Genomic DNA, 13,000 nt, shown 5'->3' on the forward strand with positions numbered 1-13,000 from the left:
CCTTCATTTAAAAAAATAAATAACAATAAGTAGAAAAAAGTATTATAATGCTTAATAATAAAACGTTTCTTTCATTTACTGATGCCCGGAATGTTGATAGCGATAGGAAGACAGTATCTGTATCTTGCTTGGAATGGGGAATTTTTTTGTCACATAGACCCAGTAAAAGTTACCCCCAGGAGAGGGGTGAATGTAAATAGGCAGAAGCACTATCTTCGGCGAAAAAAATTATTGCAATCTAACCATAAAACTGTGCAACTGTCAATGCATATTTGGGACTTCATACCTGTCTATATTTCCATTTTAATTTAAGTGTGGCAAGGTTGCAGTGATTGTGAGAGGAGCAAATGTGAAGATATACGGACATGGGCTCAAAAGAGCATTACATGTAACGTAGCAACATTTTGAAGGGGCCGACAAAGTTTCCAGGGAAGGACACCCTCCCGACACCCTCCCCTCATTTTAATTGCCAGGACGGCCACCCATTTCTGCTCCGCAAGTGTCAGCGGTCTCTCTTCTGGGGGCTCATTAAGATCCCTGCTTAGCTCTTAGAGGAGACGGCAGGAACCCAGAGCATCATGGGTGGCAAAGGGGGCCCGCTACACACGGCCCAGTAGCTGCTTCCCAGGTAGTTATGGTGGGTAGCTGGTGGGTGAGGGCTGTAGAGCTGGTGGGTGAGAGCTGTAGGGCCAGTGGGTGAGAGTCCTAGAGCTGGTGAGTGAGAGATGTAGAGCTGGTGAGTGAGAGATGTAGAGCTGGTGGGTGAGAGCTGTAGAGTTGGTGGGTGAGGACTGTAGAGTTGGTGGGTGAGGGCTGTAGAGCCGGTGGGTGAGGGCTGTAGAGCCGGTGGGTGAGGGCTGTAGTGCCGGTGGGTGAGGGCTGTAGAGATGGTCGTTGTGGGCTGTAGAGCTGATGGGTAAGAGTTGTAGGGCCGGTGGGTGAGGGCTGTAGAGTTGGTGGGTGAGGGCTGTAGAGCCTGTGGGTGAGGGCTGTAGAGCTGCTGGGTGAGAGATGTAGAGCCGGTGGGTGAGAGTTTGTAGAGATGGTCATTGAGGGCTGTAGAGCTGATGGGTAAGAGTTGTAGGGTCGGTGTGTGAGGGCTGTAGAGCCGGTGGGTAGGGGCTGTAGAGCCGGTGGCTGAGAGATGTAGAGCCGGTGGGTGAGAGTTGTAGAGATGGCATGTGAGAGCTGTAGAGCTGATGGGTAAGAGTTGTAGGGCCGGTGGGTGAGGGCTGTAGAGCTGGTGGGTGAGAGTTGTAGAGATGGCATGTGAGAGCTGTAGAGCTGATGGGTAAGAGTTGTAGGGCCGGTGGGTGAGGGCTGTAGAGTTGGTGGGTGAGAGCTGTAGAGTTGGTGGGTGAGGGCTGTAGAGTTGGTGGGTGAGGGCTGTAGAGATGGTCGTTGAGGGCTGTAGAGCTGATGGGTAAGAGTTGTAGGGCCGGTGGGTGAGGGCTGTAGAGCTGGTGGGTGAGAGTTGTAGAGATGGCATGTGAGAGCTGTAGAGTAGAGTGGTACCACTATTGTGTTTCTGTACTGGGATCTGACACTAATTGTCTGCAGTAATACATGTCCCTGTATCTATTTGTGCGTCCATTCTCCTTTCAGCTGTTCCCTCTGTCTGCAGCCCTGATCTCATTAAATTGAGGTAGCATTGACATGCATAATTGCAGGTGGATGGATGTTCCCCCAAACACGTATCCCAGCCCTCATATAACTCTCCCAGTGACTAGTCTCTCATTTAGTATCTTTCCTTCCCAATAATCACTCTCTCATTAGCTGCCGGCAGCCGTTAATTATGCAAATGAGCCTGTTTTGCACGGGGGCGTCGTTTCATTTTAACTCTGATTACAGCACCTGGGGTCTTGAGGAGTGGGCGGCTCGGTGTCTATTAACATGGAAATAATTTGCTAATTTATATTAAAAGCCCAACAATCTCCAATCCCAAGGCATTTGCCATGTTCTGACATTAAAATAACTCAAAACAGAAAAACATTAAAGACGGGACTAGCTCTAGTTGATCTGATGAGCACTAATTAATGTCTCTCTCCTAATGACAACCACTCGGTCAGGCCAGAGATTTGCCTCTCACCTGTAAAGTAAATAGCCCCACCGCTGACCCCAATAATGTGAATTTACATGATCGCTGTCCATTTATTCTTAGAACTTTACATCACGTTTGTTATTACCTTGATGGTTTTTGCAGAAAGGAACAGCTTTTAATGGATGATAGGAAACGATCAATCAAGAAAGTAAAAGGTCAGTTACAGCAATTAAATCAAAGCACAGAAAGTTTTAAAATTCACTGATCAGTCACCCTGTTTTTCCATGGCAGCATTATTAAAAATTAAAGTTTAATGGAGGATTTCCTCTCATTTCTATGCCAAAGACACAGGTCACACAGTGGTGGCACTACCAATGGTGGCACTACGGGGGCCCCCCTGCACTCCCGGGGTCCTCAAATCACCCACTGGGGCTACCGCTCCTGCTGGCCATTGTCACTGGCATAATAATTCTTTGTTTTTCATTATCACTTGCATATTATATATGTGTGTATATATATATATATATATATATATATATATATATATATATATATATTATATATAGTCCTTGCTAGTCATTATTTTTGACATATTCGACTTGGTGGTCATTGTCACCGGCATAATATATCTTGTTGCCCGTAGTTGTTGTTGTGGCCTACCAGGAAACTAATTACTGATAGTGTCCTCCGGAAGCTGGAGCTCACCGGCTCTGTGTTCGCACACGCTGCTGTACATCCTGCGGCACTTGTCGTCCTTCCACATGGATCCAGGTACCAGCACCGCACAGTCTTCATTTCCTGCGTTATCTGGCTGTTTCTCATGCCAAAATCTGCAGAAGAGGAGAGGAAATTGATGAGAAAAGAGAAGTGATTTAGGGGTAGATGTATCACACCTTATAAAAAGGAAAAGTGGAGGTGTTGCCCATAGCAGCCAATCAGATTCTAGCTCTCGTTTATCTTGTACATGATAGAAAATGATAGCTAGAATCTGATTGGCTGCTATGGGCAACACCTCCACTTTTCCTGTTTAGAAGGTTTGATAAACGTACCCCTTAATAGATAGCACATTGACAACCCGTAGTCCCCACCCGTTACTCACTTCGGAGTTGCGTTGTAAGGGGTTCCGTCCAACCACTGCCACTGTCCTTCCATATCACTGTCTGATAGGCCGATCCAGGATGTCTTCTTTATAAAGTTCCGAAGAAACTCCTGAGTAGCAGATGAAGGCAGATTGGGAGTGGAAATAGAAGGAAGGACAACCCTGGTGGCTATAGAGAGATAATTCATTTTTCTAAGGAACCATAAATTAAAGTCAAACTCTACTGGGAGGGTGGTCTGCTCTGCCGCCCCAAAATTCTGGAGTCTCCTGGACATTCTGGGAGAGCCGGCAAGTGTGCCTAAGCCTCAAAACTAAAGAGCTGACTTAAGCACCTTGTGGATCTACGAACTGGCACGATTGCAGTTCCACAAAAACAATGAAACTTTTTACAAAACTGATGTATGACCGTTGTATGTTTGAATATCTCCAACTATCCGGTCCTGGGAAAAATTTCATACCAGAACTCTATTCCTGCACTAATGTTCAGATATTATGCTGGTCTAGAATTGTACATTATGTAAAGGTATACCCCATTGTACCCACCTGCTCCTCGTAGCTGTCAATAACGGCCAGGTGCCCCCCCTGTTTCCTGCACCACTGCAAGCTCTCCTGCCAACTTCGAGGCTGCGGTGAAAGCAGATAACATGACAACCCAAAGAAATGCCAGTCTGCGGAGCAGAACGGGCATACAGTGCCTGCGAGAGATAACAGAATGACAATTATGTACAAAATGAGCGAGAAAAACAATCAGTCGCCATGTGTGTATTTAAAATTTGCAGTGCATGAAAGAGGATAATTCCTTTTTCATGAAAAGCCTACATATAAAATATAAATTACCAAGAAAAATTGTGTTGACCTCCAAGAATTTAACAGTTTCTCAGAATGGAGCATTGAAAGTAAAAATGTGTTCCTTCAAACTCGGGAACACAGCGATTTTTGAGAATTTTAACATGCTGATTGTAGCGAAAGTGGAATTGCCAGTTATCATGCCCTACACACTTCAGTATACACCGAGTGACCGGGGCATGATGCCTCTAACATATAAAGACAGGAAGACAAGTTGAGGATCCGGATCATAAAAACGGATGGTTGCCCAGTAAAAAACAGGAGTTTAGAACAACAATATAGACAAACACACAATGGGAAAGAAAGAATCTGATGTGTGAGCAAACATTTTAATCCTGCGCTATGGATAAAAGAAAAACAGAGGTGCGCCTTGGCATTATGTGACAGTTGCCCCCATTTTGAACTTGGCATTCTGTGACAGTAGCCCCCATTTTGAACATTTCATCATATGACAGTAGCCCCCATCTATAGATGACTTCCGGCTGTCCTGTACATGGCTTGATTGGACAACGTAGAGGAAGCCTCATGATGAGAAGATGCAAACCTTACCAGTAATTGGGACAGGTCGGAGACATATGTCCAGAGATAATGTTCAATGATCTGTTTAACCTTCTCCATCTGTCCATTAGAATGGCGGAGGCTTTGTTTAATTGTTTACAGAAGGCTCTCCAGAATACAAAAACAAATTGTACCCCTTGATCATATATATTATGTGAAGAGGCAGAAGATAACTTTGATAAAATGTTTTGTGCGGAGACATGCAGATAGCAGGGCTTGGGTAGGAAAAGAATGAGACATCTTAGAAAAGTGATATACCACAACCAAAATGACTGAGAATTCCTTGGAGTAGCAAAGTCCATAGAAATAGGATTTCTTGGCTTAGGTGATTTAGGACGACGTAGATGAAGACCACTAGAAGCTTGACAATGATTTTTATCTTGGCCACAAATTGGACAATCTGAGACAAAATTTATCAAATCTCTCTTTAATTTGGACCACCAATAGATTCTGATGATTAACAGGGTCTTCTTAATGATGAGTTATGAGCTCAAGATAAGTGCATGGGTTGGAAATGAGTGGCAAGAAGTGTTTTTATCATGAGGGATTTTCAAAGTATAGATAGATGTTGCAGCCAGAATACTGGAGGAATCAAATACATTATTTATTTATGATGGTGAATATTCTTAACCCAACAGATCAAAGGATCGATAGAGAGCGTTTGCTCTGATGTTCTTAGTCCACGAATTACCGGTGAGGATGAATTAAACTGAGAATAGAATTGTGCCCATCTGACCTAACAAGGATTAAATCTCTATGATCTGTGAATACCATAATGAAACAAGGGCCACCTTCCAAACGATGTATCCCTTCCTCCAATTTCACAGCCAAAAGTTCTCTGTCTCCTATGGACTAGCTATTTTCGGCAGACAAGAATGGAATTTCACAGACTTATTGGGATAAAACAGCTCCTACTTCATTTGTGGAAGCTACAACTTCAAGTAAAAACGTAGTGTGATATCTACATGTCTTACCATATAGGAACTGTAGCAAACGGTTTTTTTCAGGAACTGGAAGGGGAACATTGATTTTGGAAGACAAGCTCAAAAAAATGCTCCTTTTTAAGTGAGAGTTGGAATAAGAGCAATGATGCCAGGATATTTTTGGGATAAATTGTTGATAATAATTAGCGAAACCCCAGAAACCGTTGTGAAGTTTTCATGCCAATCGGTTGTGGTCCAGACCATAAAGACTTTCTCAGGTTGAAAGGCCAGATTCAGAAACATCGTATCACAGAAATGCTCAGAAACACATTTTTCCAGTTTTGTCGTACAATCTATTTTGACGGAGGAATTACAGAACAGATTTAACGAGGGAGCAGTGTGAGGCTACATCATATGACAAAATCACAATGTTGTCTAAGTAAATAATAACACACTCATAAAGATAGTCAGGGAAAATGTAATGAACAAAATTTTGAAAGACAACCTGGGCATTGCACAATGTAAAATGCATGACCAGGTATTCTTAATACGGATGAGATTTATGCTCTCCGTGATCCATGAATGCATTCAAAGAGTTACAGGATGAAAAGGAAGATTTTTGTGGTTATATAATTCTCTTAAGTCAATACAGCCCACAACCTAAACCTAACTCAAGTACCAGTGATGACAGTCTCTAACGTTCCAGAGAATACTCTTTTTACCTACAAAGAAGAACCTAATTTCAGCAGAGAACGTGGATTTATGAATAAATGCTATTTCTCCTTAATGTCTTCTAGCATTGCTAGAGTTTCATGTACAGAAAGATAATATGCACAACCTCTCGGAGGATTAGTACCAGGGTTTAAATCGATGGCACAATCAAAAGATGTGAAGATAAGTTTTCGGCCTTGTGTTTACAGAAGACATGTGGACCTTTCAAATATTCTGAAGGAAGAGAGAATTGCAATTATAGGAACGCCAAAGGAATGGACAAAACTGGTCTAATTTTATCCAAGTAACGATTAAAACGTGATGTAACCCAGGAAGGACTGGACTGGACATCCAATCGATGACTGGTGTTGTTGAACCCATGGTTAACCGAGAAGAACCCAGGTTTAAAGATTTATAAATATTATAGAAGGAGATTTGTGTCTTATGCAGGAACCCCAACTTGTATTAGAGAAGAGCAATTTGGAAATAAATATAGAACCCCCTGGAATTACGCTCCCATCAATGGCTGTAAAGTAGAGCAGGAATCTGATATTTATGAATGAGGGCTTGTTCAGGAAAAATTACACAAGCACACAGGGATGGTCGTAAGACAAGCAGAGTCAGAGGCTGGAGATTAAAACAATGTATACACAAAATAGCCAAAAATCACCTGATGCCCAGGCATAGTGCTATACACTGAGCCAACTTCTGATGCCTGCTAGTGTCGCCAAGCGCAAGTCTGACACTACAGATAAAAGAAATACAGAGAGCGCTGCTCTAAGCATGATGGTAGAAGCCGGGCGTAGGAGCTGAGCTGGATGTGACAGACACCTCCAGGATTTAAAGATTTTTTTTGTCCCTGCAATTGTCCCTGTTTTTCAATTCTGACCATCTGCCTATTGCAAATATTCTATTTTGCATATTTAATTCATAATCAATTTTTATTATCTATCTTGATATTTAGTATATAAAAAACAAAGCATTGACCAATAGTCCAGATTAATTAGCGTAGTAAGTCCCTGGAAATTATTTTCAAATGTTGGCAGGTATGGGTTCAGCCCACAAAATGGCTGCCCCTACTGTGTGCCTCAGTGATGTCATTGGTTACTAGTGCATGACTGGTTCAGCCCACAAAATGGCTGCCTCTACTGTGTGCCTCAGTGATGTCATTGGTTACTAGTGCATGACTGGTTCAGCCCACAAAATGGCTGCCTCTACTGTGTGCCTCAGTGATGTCATTGGTTACTAGTGCATGACTGGTTCAGTCTACAAAATGGCTGCCCCTACTGTGTGCCTCAGCAATATCACTGGTAACTAATTAATGACTGGTTCAGTCTACAAAATGGCTGCCCCTACTGTGTGCCTTAATGACATCACTTGTTACAAGTGAATAACTTGTTTAGTCTATAAAATGGCTGCCTCTACTGTGTGCCTCAGTGATGACTTTGGTTACTAGTGCATGACTGGTTCAGTCTACAAAATGGCTGCCTCGACGGTGTGATTCAGTGATGTCATTGGTTACTAGTGCATGACTGGTTCAGTTTACAAAATGGCTGCCCCTACTGTGTGCCTCAGTGATATCACAGGTTCCTAGTGAACTTGTAGATATGTTCTCATGAATATTGGTTGTGTCCCAAAATGGCTGACTCCTAGGTGCCAAGTACACTTTACCTTGGTCTGTGTTCTCGCAGTTTTGCAGAATGGGGCTGTCCCGCGGGATGAGCAGGTTATTTCTTGTCACCACCTCCTGGAGCTCGATGTAGTTCCTCACTTCCACCTGATACAAATGCTTTTGTCTCTCTATCTCCTTCAAGCGCTCGGTCTGTGTCAGGAGCAGCTGGGGCAGGGTATGCTCTTGCAGGGAGGTCAGGGCGTCCATTAAGGATGACAAATTAGTTTGCAAGACAAGATTGCGCTCTTTAAGGCTGTCTACGGCCTCTGCCCTGTGACTCTGGTTCTGGTACAACATACCCGTTTCTTCGTAGACAGTGTCCAGACGGGCGTTGGCCTGTAGGTCTGAGAGATAACAATGATTGTGCGCACAGCGGGAGACGGTACAGTAAAGAGGCCCAAAGAGGAATGGAGACATCCAACAACATTAGATTATGTGATTTACCCGTTACCTACAGGGGAATCTTTTCAGTCAAGTAGGCATTTCCATGACCCAATATTCAGGAGAATGTAGCCTATCAATTCGCTAGCAAGTGAAGGCACTACTGAGGCATGAGGCGCTTCAAGACTCACTGATGTCACTAGTTGCTAGGGAATTGACAATTAATATTGTTTCATTACACAAAATGGCTGCCTCCCCGGTTTACCATAGGCGGTACAATTTAAGGACAGATCTCTATGGTCACATCTCGAGACCACGTCTTCTGCAGGATGGAGATAAATTAGGGACAATAAAAAATGGATAATGGGAACTTAAAAATATTTCTAACCAAGTTACTGTAGTTAGAAAGCTCCAAGGATGGTGTTACGTTACACGTCCCCGGGTCATGTTTGGGATAATTTGGTGGGACTGGCCCATTGATTTTTTTTGTCATTTATCCGATGATAGTGAACAATTTTCTGGCTGGAATATTATATTTCTGTACAAATCTGTGGGCAAAATCACCTCAGCTGCCAAGGCAATAATTTTTTTGGGGGGGTAAATGTCAGAGACAAGGGATCATTTATCGATACAACAAGCAGTGATAAAATATCAGCCTTATCTCCCGGAAAATGGAGCACATTGATGTATAGACCTGTAGGAGTGGTACAGGCTAAAATGCAGATTTCTTTTGAACAACACGTGGTCAAGTGCATAGAGAAAAGTCAACTGTTAGTAACTAGTCTCCCGGAATGTTCATGACATTCCGGAATTAGTCGGGGAGAGCTAGTAATACAGGTGCAAAGTGGGAATGGATATAACGCGGATTGCGTCATCAAGCCCCGCCCACCTCTTCTCTTCCCACCTCTACATCTCCCAGAAGTGGGGCAGGAAGAATAGGCAACTATTGCTCAAGTGAGGTCTGGAAATGTTAAATTTAGGAACATGAACCACAGTATCTGCGTAGGGGACGAATTGCACATACTAGCGCTAATACATTCTGTTCTGTGACCAGCAAACCTACAGGTTGTCCCACATAAAACTAGTGTGGTTAACAGATGAGGTGGGGAAACATCGTGGGCCTATAGGCACCAGTGAAGTAAATCCTGCCCTCTGGGTGAAACAAGCCAATAATCTAAGGGGTAGATGTATAAAACCCTAGAAAATGGAAAAGTTGAAGTGTTGCCCATAGCAACCAATCAGAATCTAGCTATTATTTATCTAGTACATTCTAGGAAATGATAGCTAGAGTCTGATTGGTTGCCATGGGCGACATCTCTTTGGAGTGGATCGTCAGCCTCCCCCCCCAGATTTTGCTATGCAGCATGGTGATTAAGCGTTATACCCCTGTATAAAGATATTCTAGACAGCAACTAACAGTGTATATTACAGCACAGTAAATGGGCTGCTCAGTAAATGGGGGGAATGTGGCAGGAGAAGAAGGGGAGAGGGTTTAGGAGAATACTCACAGAGCGACAGCAGCATAATGGTGACAGACAGGAACACGGCCATCAGGACAAGGCTTCCTACCAGCAGATACTTCCAGCTTGACAAACCCTTACCACAGAGCCTGAGGGACAGACAGAGCGCTGTGAATATAGAGAGATCTAGAACGGAGCATAAATACAGCAATATGAATACATGGAGCTAAACCAACATCTGGGTATCTTATGTTTTACAACAGGCCTGTCCAACCTGCGGCCCTCCAGGTGTTGTGAAACTACAAGTCCCAGCATGCCCTTCCAGCTATCAACTGGTTGTCTACCGGCAAAGCATGCTGGGGCTTGTAGTTTCACAACACCTGGAGGGCCGCAGGTTGGACAGGCCTGTTTTACAACATTCAGTGCAACACATCTCACCACGGTACCTTAAAGACTGAAGGGTATATTTACTAAACTGCGGGTTTGAAAAAGTGGAGATGTTGCCTATAGCAACCAATCAGATTCTAGCTAACATTTATTTAGTACATTCTACAAAATGACAGCTAGAATCTGATTGGTTGCTATAGGCAACATGTCCACTTTTTCAAACCCGCAGTTTAGTAAATATACCCCTGTGACTGTTTTCACCAATCCAGACTCTCAGGGGGAGATTGATCAAAACTTCTAAATAGGAAAAGTGGAGGTGTTGCCTATAGCAACCTATCAGATTCTAGCTATCATTTCTTAGAATGCACTAAAAAATGATAGCTAGAATCTGATTGGTTGCTACGGGCAACACCTCCAAGGTTTTGATAAATCTACCCCTCAGCCTTGGTTTAGATAATTAACTACTCGTATATCAAAGACCTACTTGTAACCTATATAAATCTTATGACTAAAGAGCACCCATCACCTACACATAGTAGAGTCAGCTTTGGAGTCTGGGTGGAGATTGACAACATTAAGTCGAATTCAATCAGGGCACAGTGAGGTCGCTTTAGGACATGTGGTACCTGGTTTATCTGTAGGCCGAATTCTCGTGTAAATGGTCAGTAGCAAAATGGCTGCCTCCGATATGTGTCGGTGACAGGTGTTTTAATAATTACCTAGACCAGGAATTGTCGAACTTGAAACCACTCGTCAGTTCTGTAATATAATCACACTTTACTTCCATGCATGTGGTAAATCTTATAACGAGTGACACTTACTTCTTGTTGTTGAAGGCCTCTGTGGCTTGTCTCCCAGGATCCTCCACCATCAGCGATGTTAGTGTGAGGTACTCCACATCTGAGAACCTACTCATGGTGGACACGTGACCGGTATCTCTGCTACCAACAGCATCCGACGAAGGTCCGTCATCCATGTCTACTCCTTGATCCCAATGAGCCATCCCAGATACTCTCCGTTGACTGTGACTCAGGTACATCGTTCCTTGGTCTTCAAGTACATCAACCACTTGTCTGTCTTCTAGTGATTGTCAATCTGTTTCCTGACTTCATCTGTGTTTTTTTACATCACGTCCTTGTCTATTCTCTCCCCCGTCCCAAAATGTAACAATCACCGATACACAGTTTCATTGCTAGTCCACAACACATTTTTCAACACAACAAGGTCTGAACACAGAGATCAGCTAAACTCTCCTGTGTACCAGGAAGACAATTCAATTAGCGGTATCCGTGGGTGCGAATGATTCATGCAAACTTACAGAAATATAGAATTTGACGGCAGATTAGAACCACTTGGCCCATCTAGTCTGCCCATTTTTTACCCCATGGTGACCTCAGACCCTATTTGATCCTTAATTCTTTGTAACAATATCCTTATGTCTATCCCAAGAGCAAGTGAAATGCACCTGCTGTTATAGCTTTTATTTATTAATATGTTTAATAATAATAATAATAAAAATGATTTGGGGGTATATTAACTAAACTGCGGGTTTGAAAAAGTGGAGATGTTGCCTATAGCAACCAATCAGATTCTAGCTGTCATTTTGTAGAATGTACGAAATAAATGCTATCTAGAATCTGATTGGTTGCTATAGGCAACATCTCCACTTTTTCAAACCCGCAGTTTAGTTAATATTCTCCCTGGTGTCACAATTTACCATTATTTTACTCTGTGGCGGAAGAAGGCAAAATATTTGCCCAACGTTGATCATAACACTTTTTGGGGCTAATTGATGGCACAGAGAACTAGAGATTTTCAAAACTGTTCTGCAACTTATTCTGCATTTGACAGTGGAATTTCATACACCTCTGTAGTCGGGATGGGGTCTTATCAGGGTCGTGTCTAGGCTGGGCCGTCAGGGGCAGTGCCCCGGGACCCCCAAATAGATTCTTTTTAGGCAAGTAGGCGAAATTCCACTGCACGTGTTATTCAAATTTGAAAGCGATCGATTTTGCTAATTGTTAAGAATTTAGCAGCTGTCGTCATTTTGGATACTCCTGGTTTAAAGGGTTTCTATCCCCCCTGCTCAGTGGGTGTGGATATTACCAGCTAATTTATTGCTGTCATTTTCCCAGGACTATTTAGACGATAAAATCCACAGAATGGGAATTTGCAAATGTGGTGCGGAACGGCCATTTCCGGAACTGCACAGTAAAAGCGAACATTGCGTCTCTACGATACAGCCAGGTTCCGGCACAAACATTTGAGCGAACATTTTGCATCAACTTCGATCAGTTCTAGATATAACAAAAGAAGTAACAATGCTATTGTGCCGCTGTCAGAGTTTATAGGATGTCAGAGCTACTGAGGATTCCATCCAGCCTTACAACAAACAGAACAAGAGAAGTGATACTGTGCATTCGCCCATCCGCACAGAACAATCTATACTTTCACTCTATGGAACTTCCGGATGAATTCTCCACACTGACGCACCATAATATTTCGTTTTCACTTTGTGCTTTTCACTACATAAAAATAATTATGTGCTGATGCGATAAGGTTTAATGTGGAATATACATTGTTGCTCAGTGTTTACGGCATTGGTTTGTTTTAGGATATTTTTATTAGCAACTAACAATGTCGTTGTTCCAGAGTACAAAGTCTTTGCTCTGCAAAGCAACACAGCCTCGTTTGTTTCAAAATTTGTTTCACTTATATATCAGTCACTGCTATTTATGGCAGTGTTTGTTGTATTCTACGTTTCTATCTTTTCATGATTTAATTGCCAGTTTGGGAGCGTCACCCCTTGCATCCGTTGTCATACAGAGGCTTTCATTAAATTGTAGCCTGAGGCAGGACACAATATATAAATATATATATTGTCATTAGCTCTGATTGTCTGATTTGTAGAACAGAAGTTTT

General features: G+C 42.8%; 1 protein-coding gene across 1 annotated transcript; it reads right to left on the bottom strand.

Moving 5' to 3' along the window:
• Positions 1-2,137: 2,137 nt before the first annotated feature.
• Positions 2,138-11,466, bottom strand: LOC142101710 (uncharacterized). The gene is made up of 6 exons (XM_075186094.1): positions 10,900-11,466; positions 9,740-9,840; positions 7,850-8,194; positions 3,684-3,835; positions 3,141-3,250; positions 2,138-2,871 (listed from the first exon to the last, which is right to left on the bottom strand). The coding sequence occupies exons 1-6, from the start codon at positions 11,115-11,117 to the stop codon at positions 2,709-2,711; spliced, it is 1,089 nt and encodes a 362-aa protein (XP_075042195.1). The 5' UTR covers positions 11,118-11,466; the 3' UTR covers positions 2,138-2,708.
• Between the last annotated feature and the right edge of the window lie 1,534 nt (positions 11,467-13,000).

This window comes from Mixophyes fleayi, chromosome 9 (genome assembly GCF_038048845.1).
Source record: "Mixophyes fleayi isolate aMixFle1 chromosome 9, aMixFle1.hap1, whole genome shotgun sequence".
NCBI lineage: Eukaryota > Metazoa > Chordata > Amphibia > Anura > Limnodynastidae > Mixophyes > Mixophyes fleayi.